We start from the raw sequence: 18893 nt of genomic DNA on the forward strand, positions 1-18893 counted from the left end.
CCCATGATATACTAGAAAGTTTAAAAAGGAAGTAAAAGAATAATGTCTATTGTTTGATGCTATTTCTATAAAAAAGAAAACCCTGCATCTTTGTGTGTGTTCGCATTAATCTGGACACACACAAAGCAGGGTAGAGGAATATTCCTTTGAATAACCAGCTTATCTGGAGAGAAGGGTGGTGGTGATGTGGAATGGGAGCAGATCATTAGTTTTAAGGAAAAGAAATGTATAGAATACCTGGTTTAAGCACACATCTATACTTTGACTATTTCCTTAAAATCTTAATGGTAATTAGTAAGAAAATCTTCTGTGATTAAGAGAAGCTACTGTTTTGAGTTTTCTTTTTGGCATTGTGCTCTCTTCTTCAGGTCAAAACAGTTTTGGGGCTCACTTTTCCTGGCGCCTAAAATAAAGATGACATGATTTCCCTGAAGGCTATAGAAATAACTGTTTCTAGGGCCCATAAATAGGCATCAACATGGAGGATAAGATGGGGTGACACACTTTAAAGGGAGCAGATGATGTCACTAACATGCATCCTCACTGGTTCAAACTGTTCACAAGAGATTTTCTTCAAATGCTTTGCAGGTGGGGGAGGGAGATCTGTTACTGAAACCTTTCCCTTGCACTTAGCCCAGTGACCATTTCTTAGGGAGTATTGATCAAAAGTACTCACCTCCACCATCTGAGGAGCATAATGCAGGCCCTGGGTATTCATGGGAAAAAGCTTTTCTCTGCCAGGCTATTTTCTGAAGTGAAAAACATCCTTTCAGGAGCTATAGTAGCAAGCCCCTTCCCACTTCACACTCTCAGTGAGAGGCACACTCCACTTTTCAGACCCCAAGATCTCAAGTCAAGGTGGAAGCTGACGAGTGTGACCTCTTTACATAAAACATTCTCTGTCAAACTCAGCAAGCATTTTGCTATAGGGAGAGGTGGGACTTCGAAGTGGAAGATTAAAAATTACACCTGGCTACATAAGGAAGGGTGCTCCTGCCCCAGGAATTTACTCATTTAGTCTTTACTTTCTAAAATAATGTTTAAAATAGAATTTTCAATCATATGAACAATATCTTCTGATAGCTGAGGCAGGAATATGTTGTTGTGAATGTCAAAAAATTCTTGTCAATGTTTTTCATGCTAGACCTGGTAGAGAAGGAAGGCACGAACAAGAACTTCCTAATTCCTCCTTTGCTGTGTAAGAGGCAGAATCTTTCAAATATTTTTTAACATGACAGCTTGTTATAAATTCTCATCCCCTTCATCTAATTCAATTTAACTTGGGATAGTGGAGACTTAGGTATTAAAATTATTTTTAATTTAAGCTTTTAACAACAAAAAAGAAGCAATATCCAATTTCAGCAAATTCTTTTCTATTACCCAGAAAGAAAGTATAACCTCAGAATTTCTGCTGGTTTTGTTGCTGTTTGATTTTTTTGAAGGGTGTGTTTGCGAGTATATCTGGGGCAGGGAGAATATTACTATTATTTATAATGTTCTTGAATCTGTGAATTTTTGACTGTTTGTGACTTGTTGGTGAAGATGTGGTTAAAGCTGCAGTAGGCAGCAAGCTAACGATCTGTGGCCTTAGTGTTGGGAGCAAGTGTTTCCACTCCACTCAAGGTGAGGTCTTGGGGATGGCACTGTTTTATCTTTACCTTTTTTTTCTCTCAAACTCCTGAAATATAAAACTTTTTTTCAGGAGACAAAGAACATAACATTTTGGCCAGACTGCAGCAAGTGCCGAATTACTTCGAGGACCTGGGTATACAGAGAGCAGGAGAGAACCTTCTGGAGTGTGGCAGGTCTGCCCATGCTCAGCATCGACAGCATGTGCAGCCTGCTTCTGCTCTGGGTTCTTCACCTCAAAATCTATTTCTCATATCTGAAGACATTAGCAATTTGTGTTTCCAGGGTCATAGAGGAAAATCAACTCCAGCATCCTCTTCTTTGCCCTTAGAGAGAGTGGGTGAGAGTCACCTGGTAAAACAAGCTCCCCAACAGTGGTGCCCCTGGTGGTCCATGTAGTGCTTGGTCCAGGAGAGGAGGGTCAGGGTAGCTCCAGACTTGATACCTTCACAGTGGCCAAAAGGAACATGGAAACAAACTGTGTGTGCACTGGTTAAGGATGGCGACTGCTGCTAAATGGGGGCGTTGTCAAGAAATGGGGCCCGTGAAACTCAGCTCGGGCTTGGAGCTTCACTTTCTAGCTGTGTGAAACCACTGAGCTAACTGTCTGTTTCAGGACCTGTACAGGATGTGGTTGGAGTGTGGGCAAGGATCTGTGCCTTGGGTAAACTGGATACGCAGGGATGAAATTTACTTTCTGTTCCATTTTCATGATCTCTGCTTTTTGATTTGAAAAATGAAATGCAATTAAAAGCATTTCCATTTATAAAAAGAAAAGCAAATGATAATAGTTACTCTTGACATAAATTGTTTAATAAATCAAAGTGGTCTCAATTTAGTTTATACACACATGCAGGAGCATAACACTAGCTCAAATGTGTACAGAAGTGAACAAATACAAAGGTCCAAGTTGTACTGCTGAGAGAGACTCTCCAGTGCAGCAAACATAAAAAAAGTCCAGAATTTTTTTCTGGAACACTCAGAGTTTTACTATGGCCAGGGGGTAACTCGAAGGTCCATTATTATTTTAAATTCTGGCACTTAGCAAAAGCCAGGAAAGGCTGAGTATATTATTTGTAGCAATGGTCCTTTGGGAAACACTGGAAATTCAGTCTTTTTGGAATTCTGCTGAAGGTCTGGCATGACTTGGCCTAAGATTTGATGTGTATTTTTTGAAGATGAATGGGATCACTTCAGGAAGTATGTTGACTGGAACCCTTCCATCTCTCTTTTTTTTTTTTTTATAAATAAGACAATAAAATGCTTTATAACTTCATAACAATATCTTTTGAAATTCAAAGGACTATTTCCAGATCTAAAAAAAGTCCATTAATTATCCTGGAGGGAATTGGGGCCAGCTATAAAGTGGAACTGGTAAAGGGGTGGGACATTACACTGAACAGTTGTAGATGAGCCAGCTGCTCCTCAGGAAGTCTTCCCTGATGTTCCCTCTACTCCAGGGTGCGCAAGCAAAATAGGGTGTAAGGGTTGCCCAAAGCTTCACAATGGGGCTGGCCTAAGTGCCTCAACTAAAACCTATCTGCAGGTCAGAATCATGGGGTATAAGGGAAGGCTTTAAAAATATTAATGCTGGCGTTCTATCCAGGTACCCAGACCTGGTGGACCAGAATTGAGGTGGAGGGTGGGGCATGACTGTATGGCAAGGCGTGGGGAACCACTGCTTCTAAAACTCTGCATCAACCTTCATTGTTCGAGGAGCCAAGTATTAAAAGCACCTTCAAGCATGCTGTTGTTACCAGTCAAAAGCTAAAAAAAGCCAAATGATTCAGGCTCTCTTTGGATCCTAGGAAGGCCAGGACCCTCTTTCAAGTCATGGAAATGTCTTGTAAGTAACAGGTACTCATAAATATTTGCTAAATGAACAAATGGATGATTTTCAGAGAGCTCAACTGTTCAATGTCCTGAAAGTCCACTGCTGTCCAGAGCACAGGAGCAGCCAAGGGCACCGGCAAAGGCCACCTGATCAAGCCATTACAATGTGATGGTTGTCGTCTTCAGATAGGTCCATCAGCATCACTTCAGCCACAGCAACAGAGGCCATTATTACATGCTCATCAGTACCTGAGCCTTTAGACCTCTGGAAGGGTGGCTCATGCAGAGGGCCACCCAGAGAGATAGGAGTCAACACTGAGGGTCCCTGTGGACCTTGATACAAATAGCAGGAGGTACAGACTCAGCTGTTTAATTGTGAAGAGGAGATGAATTTAAATCCATGAAATTGATAATGCTTAGACTCAAATACTCATTTGAGCGGTCTTAGCATACCATGTTATGAACTCAGAGGTCAATTTTTCATTGGGTAGGCTAGCTTCCATTTTGAATAAATCTTTAGGCTTCGATTTAGAAACAAAAAGCTTTTGAACAACTTTTCTGATAAAAACACAAACCATCTTTTGTTAAATGTTACAATAAGCATTATTTTCCTACAAATGATAATGAAAATAAATGAAAAAAAAAACATATGGCAATAAGTGCTGTGTCTCTATTTTATTAAATCATCACAGTAAATCATAGTTCAGGAGAAAAGGAGGGTAGACCAGAGAGTTGTGGTAGTCACCTGTGGAACTGTGTACTTCTCTGTGCATGGCATGTCTCTGCACAATGACCCGGCACAACACAAACGCTTGACTGCAAAGGTGCATTACACAGAAAGGTCTCTATCATCTGGGCATAAACCCAGATGTGAGCATTAGGAAAATTAAATAAGAGCAAAATACAAATCAAATGACACACTATAACTTAATTTATGATATTTATCAAATTTTTTCCTTATTTACAAGTATTAAATATTGTAGGCCTGAAAACATTCAATTAATGTGTATGTCATACATAGATATTGAGTGCAACTAAAATGATGGTTGTTTATGTTCAATTTCCTTTCAGATGCAGACACTCCTCTTCAGTAGACCTAAAGGTAGCAGTTACATATAAGACATCACAGTAAGTTTTAAAGGACCCCCTCAAACCTCTGGATGATACAAATAGAATAGTAAATAAAGGACAGTTGCCCGCACCTGAGGAACTCCAGGAAGATGTGACATGATTTGTACTGTCTATAGGTTCACATGATCTTGTTTGTAAGGCGAAGGATCTGATATTAGCCCCTCTCACAAAATGAATGCTAAACCCCGTCTTCCTCCCTTTCGATTTTTAGGAACTGCAGTCTTAATTGCATGAAGACACTGTGACAATCACTTACTGAAGCTAAATTTCCTCACTTCTGTCTACTTAAGAGTTTACTATTTTTAAAGGAGTAATTTTGTGGCATTACTATTTTTTTAAGTACAAAACCTACTCAGTGAGACTATAGAAGATCAGTCTGGTCCTGCATGGAAGCCAGCGAGTCTTACCCATTTTGGGCCAATTAATGGCCACTTTTGTTTACAGATGGCTGACCTACTAATATGACTCAGGTGGGACCTCACTGGATGAGTGACCTTCAGCAATTTAGCTGAAAGGCATTAATTACAAAAGCAAAATATTTGCTTTTCTAAGTGAAAAAGAAAAAAAGACTTGATCATTTCAATTTTCCACCCCAAATAACAAGAATGATTCAAGTCCACATGATTGCAAGCAAACCTGGCTGCCAGATCCCCTGCTTTCCCATTCCAAGTCTCCAAACGAAACCTGGTACTGAGAATAGTGGGCTCAGGAAAAGCCACAGTGTCAAAACTGCTGGTTGTAATCTGGGGTCAGAGTTGTTAAAATCATTAGGGATGACAGGAAGGTCTAGTTATTTGCTACCTACAACTGAGTCTCCCACTGCAGGTTGAGGAGGACTGGTTCCTGGAGGTAAAGTGGAATCATGGAGCAGAAGTCCAGTAGAGTTCAGTATGACTCCCAAGTCCCAACACTTCAACTAAATCCAAGAATTCTGCACCAGCGATTTGTAGAATCTGAAGATGAAATATTCTAGAAGCTACTACCCATGAGAGTTTCCATGGGACTCTGGACCCCAGCAACATGTGCTGCCTTTCTCGGAAGGAACAAGGTTTGGGTATTTTGTAAATATGAAACAAAGCAACTCAAAAGCAGTCTGAGTATGCGTGATGGGGCAAACCAAGCCCACCGGAAAGCCCAAATCATTAAAAAGGTGTATGTGTGTGGGAGGGGAACATAAACTCCTGACATTTGCTGAGACAACAGAAAATGCTATGACTTCCAGTCACCCTTTATATTGCCATTCAGCCCCAGTGGGTGAACAAATCCCTGTTTACAGAGCAGCACATAATTGACTAAGACTATGTCTTCTATTTTGGAGCATCCCCCATTCTCTCATACGGATTGTGTTTAAGCTGCTTCTGTCTGGTGGGCCTGGGTCTTATAATTTCCTATAAAGCAAAAAAACCCCAAATTCTGTTTAGAGCAAAAGGTTCACCCTTCTAATAGGAAAGACTTTCACAATCCCTTTTCACTTGTCCCCAAAGGGAGTCTTGCACCTGGATCTTCCCTTTTCTCCTTAAAGGTCAGGTACCAGCCAAACCAACTGAATGGTTGACAGAACTGACTGGTCAGTGAAAACGGCTGCTCTGAGGCTCTCACAGGGTGAGTAGGCTCAGAAGGCTCACTGGAAAGGTTGCCTAAGTAGGCTGGGGTAACACACATGGGTGTAGAGCAGAGCAGATGAGCAGAGGGCAAAGGGCAGGTGGCAGAGGAGAGAGGGAAAGCACCCATGCACGGCCAACTTTTCTTCTGAGTGGGGCTTCAGCTAGCAGCTGCCTTCCCTCCAACCCTCCGCCTCTGTCCTCCCCCCGGTGCCCCCGGCCCTTCCACACACACATTCTGAGCCAGGGGCTTACTCTGCTCCAGATCTGTGTGTTTGAAATGTCTTACAGTCTTACAACACAAAGACTGCAGTGGGTGGTGGGACAAAACTCCATAATGAGACAGGCAGAGACCTAGGTGAGAAGCAGAGGTCTTTCCCATTGACTGATTTGTCTCTGACACCCTCAGACCCCCAGCAAGGGTGCTAGGAAAGTGCTGGCAGAAGGTGGAGCTTTTCATTTTTTTCCTTTTCTTTTTAAAAAATAGGCTCATTATGTGTCCCTCAGAGCCAAATGAGTGAAAAGCATGATTGAACCCTTGCTTGGAATCTGTTACCCTAAAGCTCTGTGTGATGGGAAATATCCCTAAGGCCCCCACAGTGGTCCTCGTTGGGCAGTGGGCAGGAGAGCACAACACCAGGGGAGGCTCTTGGAGGCAGATGGACACTGCGGGGTGCTGTCTCAGTCTAGCACCTGAGCTGGTGTGTACCTTGAGTGGTGCTGTGCTGAGTGGAGCCTTGGGAGCTTCCTGACCTACAGAGCTTTCACTGGGACAGGACCCTGAATTTCTAGAAATATCTGAGTGCTCTGTGATAGGAGTATCATTGTCATGACCTGGAGTGCCTACAGGATGGACAAGAAACCTCTCCTCAGTTAGTGGGCATCAGTCATCAGGAGGAAAAACACTCAACTGAGGTAAAACTTCTGGACAAAAGACCCTAGGGAAAGCCAATTTCCATCATGATGAAATTTTTGAGCAAACCATAAATTTTAACATGGGAACTAGCAAAATCAATGCAGAGAAAAATTCTCAAACAATTTGACAGTTGTTTTGCTGGCCCCCTCCACGAATCATGCTTGGGTTTATCAATGAGAGGAAACAAAGTGGGACATAGAAACCAGCCGTCCTGTGCCTCCTCCCCGAAAGCCTGGAATCTTCTGCCATCTCTGCCTGAAGTAGCCACACCAATGTCCACATGAAGGTGGGTATGTCTCTGTTTGTTGGGGACTTTTTCTTTTTTTCTTTTGAAGCCCAAGGTTCAGGAGGTTTCAGGGCAAGACACCACCACCTAGTTTAAAAGTCCAACCTGCAACATTCCGGTGGGATTTGTCTTTAACTTCAGAAGTCCATTAACTGATGGTCTGTTGAGGGCCATGTTTCTGGAGTGTCTGGGTTTGCATGTTTCTGGGTGGTGGGAGTGGGGGAGTCTCAACCATCTCCTCCTTGCCAAGTGCACTGTGAGGTAGGCACTCAGGCTGGTGGCCAGGGCCCTGCAAAGGAAGCAGAGAAAGGCTGAACTGCAGCACCAGGTGAGGCCCTTGTGGGCACAGATACAAGGGAGGGTAGGTGGCACTCAGAAGAGAGGAACCACATCCCCAGGAAGGGCGTTTGATGTCTTCCCAGTGCTGTGAGTGCTGGGATGTTTGCTGAATGAATCAACAAATGACTGTCTTTCCTCTGGACTTTCCTAAAGCATAAAAGAAACAATGAATCTTTTTGAAATTCACTCAGACTTACTGTCCAATCCCAAAGTGAAGAATGAAGAGGAAAGACATCTGATTACAGTAAAGAAGGAGCCAATGAAATAGTCCTGTCCAGTCAATGAGAAAAGAAGTAGAACTTCACAAGTCACTTTGTGACTTCCTGTCAGTGTTATTATTTACATATTAATACTTAACACTAATCTTTAAATACTAATTAAAATTTACATATTAATATTTTACAGGAGTTACAACTTGATTATTCCCCAAAGGGTCTGAAATGAGAGGTCAGGACTAAATTACTTGTCTGAATGGTTCCAGATGAGCAAACTGCTGTTTAGCACTGGAGGGAAAGGGAGTAAAATGAGCCTGCACGGCCACAGCATTCCCCTTCCCCTGGCCTGTGGGAGTGTGCTCAGAGGAATACAGGAATGTCTGCTGCAATACTCAGCCACTGTTGCCGGTGCAGTCTGGTCTCCCCAGGGCAGGTCTGTGGGTGAGAGGATCGTTTCATCACCCTGCTTCCCCTCTAGTCTATTTTTAAACCTTGCTGTATTACACCCTAGGCTTCCGGAACAAACCTCAAAAGCAGGTTTCTATATTCCCAAGATGCTTCACTTCCAGGGATTTGGCCTTTGAAATTTTTATTATTATTGACATTTGAAATTAATTTACGGAAGTTATTTTACTCACAGCATCTTTTTTCATTTTCTGACCTTATGTTACTGTTTCTAGGAAGAGCCTCTGAAATCAATACTGCAAACATGCTTGGACCTGAGGCAGCCACCTCCCCAGTGGGTCCCAAGACTCTGTACTTTGAGGCTCCCTCACAGGGGCTTTCTCCTCTCTTTTGCTCCTGGTGAGGTCAAGCAGAGAGGGAATGTGCTGGGCTTCTCTCTTATTTTCATCTTTAAAAACAGGCTGCTTTTGACAAAGGCAACGCAGCTATATTGTCATCCATGACAGAGGTTGCACTGGTAACAGGCATCTCTCTGTTTCTTTGTAGTCAGAGGTGGGGACTAGCATTATCCCAGATAATGTTCCATTTTGAAATGCCTTCACTTCAAATTGCTTAATATTTCACATTGGGGCAGGGAAGCAAAAAATTAAAAAAAAAAAGAAAAAGAAAAAAAGGGAATGAAATAGAAAGTAATGTTCAAAGATAGGATATTAAGTAAAGGGAAAATACTGAACCCCTCTGCTCCCCGCAGGGATGGCAGAGGAGCACCTTGTGATGGCAACTCTGAACAGCTGGATGGAGCTCTGTAGCAAAGCAGGCTTCAATCGTCTGTCTGAAAGCAGCAGCCCCAACTGCCAAAGCGAAAGGGGCAGGCCACCTCCAAGCTGGAGCCAGAATCAGAATGTCCCCTGCGTTCCTCTAGTCCCCACCTTTCTGCTGGTACATCCTCAGCTTGCAATGGTTTCTGCTGTGCCCGCTGCACCCCACGATTGATGGGGGAGTCAACAGCTGTGGAATGAGCAGGTGGGCCACAAAGGAGACAATTCAACATAGCCTCCTCCTCCTGCTGAAAGCTGGGGTGAGGGGGGTCCTGTTCGAAGGACTCTTGAGCCCCACTCACCGCTTTTGTGTCAGAAGCACGCCATGCACATTGATATGGTGGTCCCAGCAAGTCAAGAATTTTGCATGAAGCCCCCAGTGCTGCAGGCAATTGTACTGCCCTGGTCTGCCTGGCTAATTATGAGCACCTGAGTTTTGTGGTTCATGTTGCCTCTAGAACCTGTCATGAGGGAGCCCAGTTTGAGGCATTTCCAGGACTGGGCCAAACCCCTGGCTGAGGGGAAAACAAAGGGCAGTTCGGTTGGAGGGTGAGCTAGCTGTGGTAGTGGCTGCTCGTGTGGCCTGCAGGTATAACAGCCCCTGCCTGGCGGGGGAGAGTGGTGTTTTGGATAAACCAAAAATCTGAGCCAGAACATCCCACTTCCACATTTACTGAGACAGCGACTGGTGTCTGTGCCATGTGTTCTACTCTTGGCAATGCTGTCAATAAAAGACAGCTTGCTCACTGATGCTCTCCATGTCGTTGTTGTCATCATCACCACTGTCATCATCATGTCACCTCCCTTCCACCTGTCAGCCCATGAATTGCTATAGCCAGGCCACCCCCAGAGGGTTTTCAGCAGCCCTGAATCCATGGATGTGGCTGCTGTCTCTCAGTGCACACAGGGAAGGACCCGGACCCTAGACCAAGGCAGACAGCAGAGGCCTGCAGAGAAGGCCACACCTGTAGTGTCTGGCCTGCCCTTTGGGTCCTAAACCTCAAGATCCCCTGGTTCTCCACCCTCTTTGCTCCCCTCAGCGTTTGCCTGCTCTTTCTCCCCCATCTGTTTCACTCAGCAGCCACACAGCCAACCCGCCTTCCTCAACTGAGGCCTTGGAGGCTCTGATTAAGGCAAGTGGTCAAAGGCCAGCCCATCATGGCCCAGCACGGCCCAGCATGTGCTGCATCTTGTCTTATCGGCCCATCTCAAGATTTTGCTCCTCCAGGCTTGGGCAACAAGAAAGGGGGCAGCTTTGAGTCCACTGGCTCTCTGAAGCTCCCATCACAATAGGGCAGGCAACAAAGACATTTTCTGGGATGGCAGGTGTTGGTGTCAGATTCCACCCAGAAAGCAGGAGCAGAAGAAAAGGAGAGGCTGGGTTTCCCTCTTTTCCTCAGCAGCACATACACAGGGGCAGGAGTGTAGGCAGGGCCCCTTGGGAGGGGAGGTGGGAGCAGTAGGAGCATGAGGGCACATCTCAGTGAGGTGTTAGCCATGGAAGAGAGCCTGTAAGTGAATTTACACACCTGTCCCCAAGAGCAGGGTGGTTGGGCAAATCTGTTGAAGTGCTGGTCTTACCTTGCTCAAATACTGCAATGAGACCTTTATGTATTTTAATCTGAAGGGAAAGAACATAAAATCAAATGAATACAGCCAGCACACCCATAACCCAACTTGATAATGAACACAGTGCTAATAATACATTTATTCCTGGTCTGCCTGAGTGTTGTCACAGTCTTAGAGATCATTAAGAATTGAAAATTCACTTAAAATTCTACTTGGCAGGACAGAATTCTAGCTGCTGTCACATTTACAAATGCGAAATGAAGGAGACATTAGCATTCCTAGGATTTATAAAGCAGATGTTATTGGGAGCCCTAATGACACTGGGCAGCCCTCACCACTGTGTCCTTTTTCCTGCTGCCCAATATTTCCTGACTGAGTTGCTCTAAAATATAGTCAAAGATAAGTTTTCAAGACAAGTATTTGGAATTCAATGGATGACCTAAAAAAACAATTTATATCCTCCAAGTGCGCAAGTTTACAGGTCTCTAAGTTTCCTTTTACATGCTTCCGAGTTGTACAGTTTGTTAATTCAGTACTAGTGTCACCTGTGATTGACAGTCCCCACAAAAAAATGCACAAGGCATGCTGTGCCCAGGGCAACTCAGGGCGGGGGCACTGCAGTGGTAAAATTGGACCACGTCTGCCCTCACTTGCAGAGCAGTAGGATCTTAGCAGTCATGCCTGACCAGAGAAGGGACTTGAGCTTTTCCGTACTTTGTGACAGGTTTTCTCAATTACCCCATCTTATTTCCCATGTGGGTTTTTCTTAGCAAATGCAACCGCTTTCTGCATCCAGCCATTGCTCCACACCCCCAACCCTCTAATGCTCTTGAATTCAGCATCACTGGACCACACTCAAATTCAGACAAAGGAAATTTATCAGTGACACAGACTGCGGTCCACGTGGTCACATTTGTAAACTTGGACTGTCTGCTGACCCTGCCTGCCAAGGTTGGCACAGTGAGCAGGGCTAGTCTCTAAGACAGTGGTTCAGAATGCCATTGGAATGAGCACTGACATAGTTTTCAGTGTGGTTCTTTTCTAACCTATTGATGAAAGTCTATTGCACCCACCAAAAAGTCATTTGGGGGTAGGAATTTCAGGATAAATAACAGGTAGTGGTGATCCAGCAGCATTCTGTTTTACCTGATTTCTAGCCACTGTTAACTCTCCTTCTTACCACGTTGAGTGTGCTCCAGGGCACAAGAAGTTCTTGGGAGGTGTTAATTGTTGGTAACAGGCTAGAATGTTTTTTGTAGGTCCTCTAGATAACATGGTTATTAAATTTCCTACTTTCCCCCAGTAAACTGTGTTGTGGGGCCATTTCCTCTCATGGAAAACGCCCCCATATAGACCCTTTCTGCATGGGTGTCTTCCCTGAGCTAAGGTGGTTCAGCTTGTCCAGGCACCATGCCATGGAACTTCTCCAGGATGAGCAAAGGGGGTCTCATGGAAGAGCTCCTTGGTCTCTCTCCCCTGCAGCCCCCTCAGCCCTGGTTATGCTGGGCATAGAGACACCCGATTGGTGGAAACCAAGAAAACAGATGGCACAGCTAACAATGGAGGCTTGTTTGTAATTGCTGATGAGGACTGGTTTGCTCTCTCCCCAGTGTGTCCCCAGATGCAACCTGGTGTGGTGTGCTGCACCAAAAAGAATGGCTCAGTAACTGCCTATCTATGGGTAAGTTAAGGAGATGGAAAGACAGAGACACCTGGGGCTTACCTCAATTATTCCATGGGGCTCAAATATCACTTGCCCTTGATACACAGGTAACGCTGTCAAAGGGCAGGGACCTGCACTTAGAGCATAGGTGCTGGCTGTCAGCTCCCTGATATATCCCTGAGGGTGAGCATGAGGTATCAACTGTCCTGGGCAGGCTGGAAGGCACCAGAAGACAGCACTGTGCTTGGAGATGAGGGATGGAAAGAGAATAGGTATGTGATGCTGGGGGATATGGGGGAGAGACACAAAGCATAATTATTTCATCCCTTCATCACTGGCTATCTGGTACGTGCCAGGTGCTGTTCTAGGCTCTGAGTTATAGCAGTGAGGAAAGCAGATGAAGCCCCTACCTCTTGGGCTCTGGTGGAGGAGTAATGACATGTATTCTAAGGGGGCAATATCATCCTATGGGAGGCAAAAATGCCTCACTCCTTATGTGCATAAAGACCAGAAATAAGTTCAGTAAATAAACAGATAGATAGTATTTCTGTGGTGTTTCTGGAACAGGACAAATTAGGGAATGAAAATGTCTCAGAGGCCTCCATGGTGGGGAAATAATGAAAAAAATAGGTTGAGAGACAATAGATTATGGAGTTAATATGCATCTTAAATGCAATTTTTTTTTTTTTTTTTTTTTTACGTTAGTGGTGCTGGGAATTGAGAGTTGGCCCTGCTCACACCTAAAAACAGCTGAGTGGGACCCTTCTGGGAGGGTCCTCCAGGTATAACTCATACAACCAGTGGGCCACTCAGGGGCTTGGACAAAGTGGGAGCCCAGAGAATCCGGAATTCACTTTTAGAGAGAGAGATGCCTCAATTCTTTGAGCTCGTGTGACTTCTCTGATACTCTGGATATCAACAAGGACTTAATTGAGCAAGAAGGAAAGAGGACTCATGGACATGGACAAGTGTGATGATTGCTGAGGGGCAGGGGGATATAAGGAAACTAAATGATGATGGAAAATATACAATAGAGATTTAAAAAAACACAGGAGACAATAATCTTGGTTGAAGAGTTTCTGTGTCCCATAGAGCTCTGCGCCATGGAGGCTCTTCGAGAGCTGCTGGGTCTTCTGTGGCATGTTTTCTCTTCTGTACTCACTGGGAAAGCAAAAGAGCAAGGTCTTGAACCGCTTCTCATCTCCAAGGAAAGTGCCATCCAGGACTGCCATCTGGGATAAGCTGGGCAGGGTCAGACAAGAAAAGTGGCTGCGTCTCTCTGGGTTCTTGTTACTGAACAGTGTGGAAAATGATTAACTGGTTCAAGATAATTAGGGAAGGGAACGGTTTTGAGAGCTGGCATGGATGAGAGAGAGAACAGTGGACCAGGGTTTCAGCTTTAGGCGAATGCTAAATATCCTCCCGGCAGGAAGGCAGACAGAGCGGGAGATCAGAGAGCTGTCTGGGTTATTCAGACCCCTTGGAATGGCTCTGAGGAAGGGAACAGGTGCAGCCTGGACAGGGTAAGCCTACGCACTCAACTCAACACTGGCAACCCAAGATCAGTGGGAATTAGCCAGCCTAATTAACATTTCCAAATGGCCCAAGGATGGCTTCCAGTATTTCCAACCCAGCAGCAGTGGCCCTGGGCTTGGCTTCCTCTTTTTGGTTGTTGGTCTTGCCCATCCACTTTGTTTCTGAAGCAGAAAGCTAGGACAGCTGGATTGAAGGCGGGCAGGCAGAGAGTGTGTATGTGTTATGTGCCTGAGCGTGCATAAGCACCTGTGAGGTTAGGGACTAAGCAAGTTTTTCATTCATGAAAAACTTTCCTTATGTTTTTCTCTTCTCCTTCCACACTATAAAAACTCTCATATATAAGAGTACATTATATACAACTAAGATTAAGTAGATTATAAATTTAAAATGAAATCTTGCTGTCAACTTTCCTGATAGGCCCTCCTGAAGAAAGAGGTTTCCAGATCCTCTTGCTATCTCACAGAACACAAACACCAAAATTTCAGTTACATCTAGGCCATAGTGATGGCTGTTCATTTTACCAGATTTAATTCACACCTCAAAATAGAAAAACACTACCAAAATGTTTGTAGCAGCAATATCCATAATAGGTAAAAATGGGAAATATCCCACATTTCCATCGGCTGATGAATGACGAAAATGTGGTCAACTCTTACAATAGACAATAAAAAGAAGTGAAATATTGATACAGGCTATAACTTTGATGAACATTGAGACATGCTAAGTGAAAGAAGCCAGTGACCAAAGACCAAATACTGTATGATATCACTCATGTGACATGTCTTATACAGGCAGATTCATAGAGACAGAAAGTAGACTTGGATTGCTTAGGGTTGGGGGTGGAGCAGGGTGAATGAGAATTGACTACTAGTGGGTTTGTTTTTGTTTAGGATGGATAAAAATGTTCTAAAATTAGATTGTGGTGATGGTTGCACAACTTTGTCACTATACGAAAAACTGAACCATATACTTCAAATGGATGAATGGTATGGTATATGGATTATATCTCAATGATCCTATTTTTAAAAAGGGAAAAGTAACATAGAAGGTAGTGTGGGTAGCTACTGCTAGTACTTTTCCAAAAGTAACACAACAGAAGTGGCTCTGAGATCTAGGGGAAAATAAACTCCACCATGAACACCTAAGGAGGCAGGGGCTGAAGCAGCTAAGCAGCTACCCCCAGCAACTCTCCTCCTGTGCCGCACACACACCTAACCATCTTCAAGGCAAACAAGACGGGGCCACCCCTCAGATGAGCCACTACCCTTACCTTCAAGGTCATCTCTCAGGTTTATTCTAACTTGCCTTCATCTGTCTTGTAAAAACTCAAGTGTAGCCTTGGGCAGCAAGGTGAGATTGCACTGCGGGTTTTCCCCAGGACACATTGGGATTTTCTACGCAGCACAGGAGTGCATTTTAAATTCCTAATAATCAATTGCTCAAGAAAATGTAGCAGTTAAATTTATGGTGACTTGTGGGAGAATAGTGAGTTCTAATTATTTGTCTGAGGATACATTAAAGAAGCCATGAAATTGTCTTGTAGTTTCACTGATATAAGCTGTCCTACTGTTTTCAGACACTTAGGAAGCTATTTTGGTCCATAATTATCTTCTATGTGTGAATTATTCCTGTGGTGCTCCATTTGCATTCTGAAAGAGGAAATACTTTGGTTAACTTTCTGTCAACATTTCAGTTATCTGTGCCATAGTGGGTGTGCATTTGCCATATATTGAATAAAGTAGCCCTTTCTACCTTTGGGGAGGAACATTGTGCTGTTGGAACAAGAGTTTGTCTTCTTCTCCCCATTGTTCATTTCTCCACAAGCAGTGGTCCTGTCAGAGTGGGGACACAATGAGTCTTGTTTGAGAGCAGAAACTTAAGCACTTGAGGCCTGGCCTTGATATGACCAGCCACTAGACAATGAAAAGGAAAACCAAACCAAACCAAACCCTGCCTCAGTTCAAAACTGCCAGAGATAAATCTTGTTCTACTGAGGGCATATTTGTGAGGACAGTATGCATTAAAGTTGCAAATCTCCACACATATGCAAGGAGCTATTACTGTTCATAGTTTGTTCTGAAGACCATTTTTACAAGAGTGAAACAATGGCCAAGGGATCTCACTCTCATATCCTAGCTCTTCTGGATAATTGTGAATCATTCCGAGTCTCTTCAAGCAATGTTCTGTATACCAGAGATACTCATCTGCCATTATTATTCATGCCAGCTCACTGGTTTAAGACCACTGAGTTCTGGAATGAGTGTGGAGGATCTCCAGGAGCGGGGGATACTTGACTGTCCTTTTCACCTTCTTCCTTCCACCATGCAAATCTCCCCCTACAAAGAGCTGGTGTCACTGTGCTCGCTTTTCCTGTGCAGTCCAGGTGAGGGGCTGCCTTTTGTGGCACTGGGGTGAGGAGTCATCACTGGACCTCTCTAGGGGCTCCATAGGGAATGTTCAGGGAGAACATCTCTGGAATTGACACATGTTCATTCATTAGTCAAAATGCCTGCTGCGTGCCAGGGAATAGGAGTATTATTTAACTAGTCTCCCTCCCACCCCTTCTATAAAATATCCTCCCCACAGAAGTCCAGAGTGACCTTTTAAAACAAGAATCTATCATGTCACTTCACTGCTTAATGCCCTCTAAACCTGGCCATCTCACTAGAAAAACAGCCCAAGTTTTACGCTGGGCCCACAAGGCTGCTCTGACTTTCCTCATCCTCGTCACACCAGTGCTTGCTCTATCCTAAGCACAGGGGCTCCTCATTGTTCCTGGAAGGCTCCTGCCTCAAGACCTTTGTGTTCCCTGTTCCCTCGGCCTGGGGTGCTTCGCCCCCCACCACAAATCTAAATGTCTCTCTCCCTCATCTCTGTCATGTCTTTCCTCAAATGGCCCCTTCTCAGTGAGGCCTTCAATGCCCCGCAATTTAAAGTGCACCCCACTCCAGTGTTATGTTTTCTCCGTAGCACTCCTGTTCTCCATCTGCTCCTTTTCTTCTTAGCACCCATCAATATTTTCAACATTTATGAAATGAGTGTCTGAAGGGACTGACTCTCATGGGGTTTATATGATGATCTGAGGAGTGAGGCTGCAATTCCCATGCACTCAAGCTGTAGCAAAGGTGTGCATGTGTGTGTGTGTCTCAGGGCCCAAGGTGGACCTGCGTATTAATATCTAAATATGGCTTCCGGTAGTCACCAGCTATGGGTAGTTAGGGTGAAAGGTAAAATCAATCTCATGGCCATGGAGTCCCATTTCTGGCTTCTTCCTTTCTTCTCTGTGGTGATCCCTTTCTTGCAGGACCCTTGCCCCTGATAATGTTGGGTCAGCTAACAACCCCCTGGTCAGGAACCTGGCCTTAGCACATGCCGAGATGTCATAGAGGGTTCTGGCATTAACTGGAGTTGGGCTGTTTCTCTTGTTACTTCTTGGAGCCCTAGGGATGTAGCTAGGGAACCAGGTTTCCCTAACTACCATGCACAGGCTCACGCTGGCTGCAGGGTCTGCCCAAACATACTTCAGCAGCCACTGTGAGGCAGCCTGCATCTCTTGGTTCTGCCTGAGGTTATGGCTCGGGGAGGAGAACCTCACAGGGAGTCCTGGAAGACTTGCAGTGGCTTTCTTCACCATCAGGCAACCTTGCTGGCGAGAAGAGAGATGCTGGTTGACAGTGTCAACCACAGGGAGCAGTTGAGTGCTGTGGGCAGGGACCTGTCAACAGAGTGCAGGTAGGTAGATTTTCTTGTCCCCTATTCTTGAAGTGGTTGAAAAGTAGGGTTCTGCCTAGTCTTTCTTGGTACTCTTTACAATAATGCTATTAGGCTTTTTAGGGCTGAGAAATGAATTTTGGCCATGTCAAAGCTGTAAATACTTTAGGTATTTTTTTAAACAAAGTTGATTGGCATGTTTTTAATTTTTAAGGGATTTTTTTTCAGCCTTTTGAGGAGCTTTAAAGGCTAATGAGGAAAAAGGAACCAACTTTTTTCTTTATTATGCTGTTTATAGGTTTAATTTCCTGGTTATCATCATAGATCCCTCTGGGGGGAAAAAAGTATAAAATATTCTTTCTTTTTTCTGTCAGCAGGCCTAAATACTGATAAGAGAAGCTCCATGTGGCCTCTGCTTTGCTTTGGTTTTTGATAAACAGAAAATCAAGCAAAGCCATGGAGTATTCCAGGAACCCCCCTAATAGTGGAGGTTATACATGTTCTACCTTCTAGAGCCAGAAAGACATGAGGGCCACAGCCATGGTTCACCAGGAGTGTAAACCTGGGGTGTCAGAAGCTCCAGGCTCTTCTGAAACAAATTCTCAAGGTTATTTCAAATAAGCTTTCATTAAGAGTCATTTCCAAAAATCATCTCTGAGAAAAGTTCTTGGTACCTGCTGGCCATCTCTTGGCAACTGCTTAAGTGTCCCCAGAGCTGTAATTAGCAGTTAGTCAGGGAGGGAGATACTACTTGAGCTTAAAACCCTGCAACAACTGAGAAACCAGACTCAATGAAGGCAGCAGTTCACAGGAAAAGCAGGATCTTTAAGTTCTTATAAAGGAACAAATTAAATGTAATGTTGACATTTTAGAATGAATAATCTCAGTTTTCTTCTTTTTCTGGAAACCTGTCCTGGAGCAGGAGTGTCCCAACACTGGTTCTGAAAGGGGTCCTTTCTTCCTTTCTTCTCTTCCTACGTTTATTAGCCTTAATATTCTTCTTGTCTTCTTGGCCTCCCGGTTCTCAGATGTCTCAATTCTTAGCCAATGTGAGGAAGTTAAAAATTGGCTGGCAGGATGCTTAGTAGAATATCTAACACACATTAGGCACGTTTTCATTCTCTCCAAGTCTCACAAGGCAGATGGCACAGCCCATCTCAGGGAAATGTCAACCCAAAAGCAAACTGTTGGCTGACTGTTTTTTTTTTTTTAAACATGTAGTTATAGTTCAGAGCTAACTA

The 18893-nt window shown here is 44.2% G+C and overlaps 1 protein-coding gene across 1 annotated transcript in view; it reads right to left on the reverse strand.

Moving 5' to 3' along the window:
• Positions 1 to 4131: 4131 nt before the first annotated feature.
• Positions 4132 to 18893, reverse strand: part of RALGAPA2 (Ral GTPase activating protein catalytic subunit alpha 2) — a 393192-nt gene continuing 378430 nt past the window's right edge. Inside the window, exons 40-41 of the mRNA XM_054574136.1 lie at positions 10755 to 10794; positions 4132 to 7685 (exon numbers count right to left, since the gene is read on the reverse strand). Coding sequence (XP_054430111.1) covers positions 10790 to 10794 — 5 coding nt within the window. The 3' untranslated portion in view covers positions 4132 to 7685; positions 10755 to 10789. The remainder of the gene's footprint in view (positions 7686 to 10754; positions 10795 to 18893) is intronic.

Source organism: Pteronotus mesoamericanus, unplaced genomic scaffold (assembly GCF_021234165.1).
Source record: "Pteronotus mesoamericanus isolate MK-2021 breed Mesoamerican mustached bat unplaced genomic scaffold, CSHL_Meso_final contig_25, whole genome shotgun sequence".
Classification (NCBI taxonomy): Eukaryota; Metazoa; Chordata; class Mammalia; order Chiroptera; family Mormoopidae; genus Pteronotus; species Pteronotus mesoamericanus.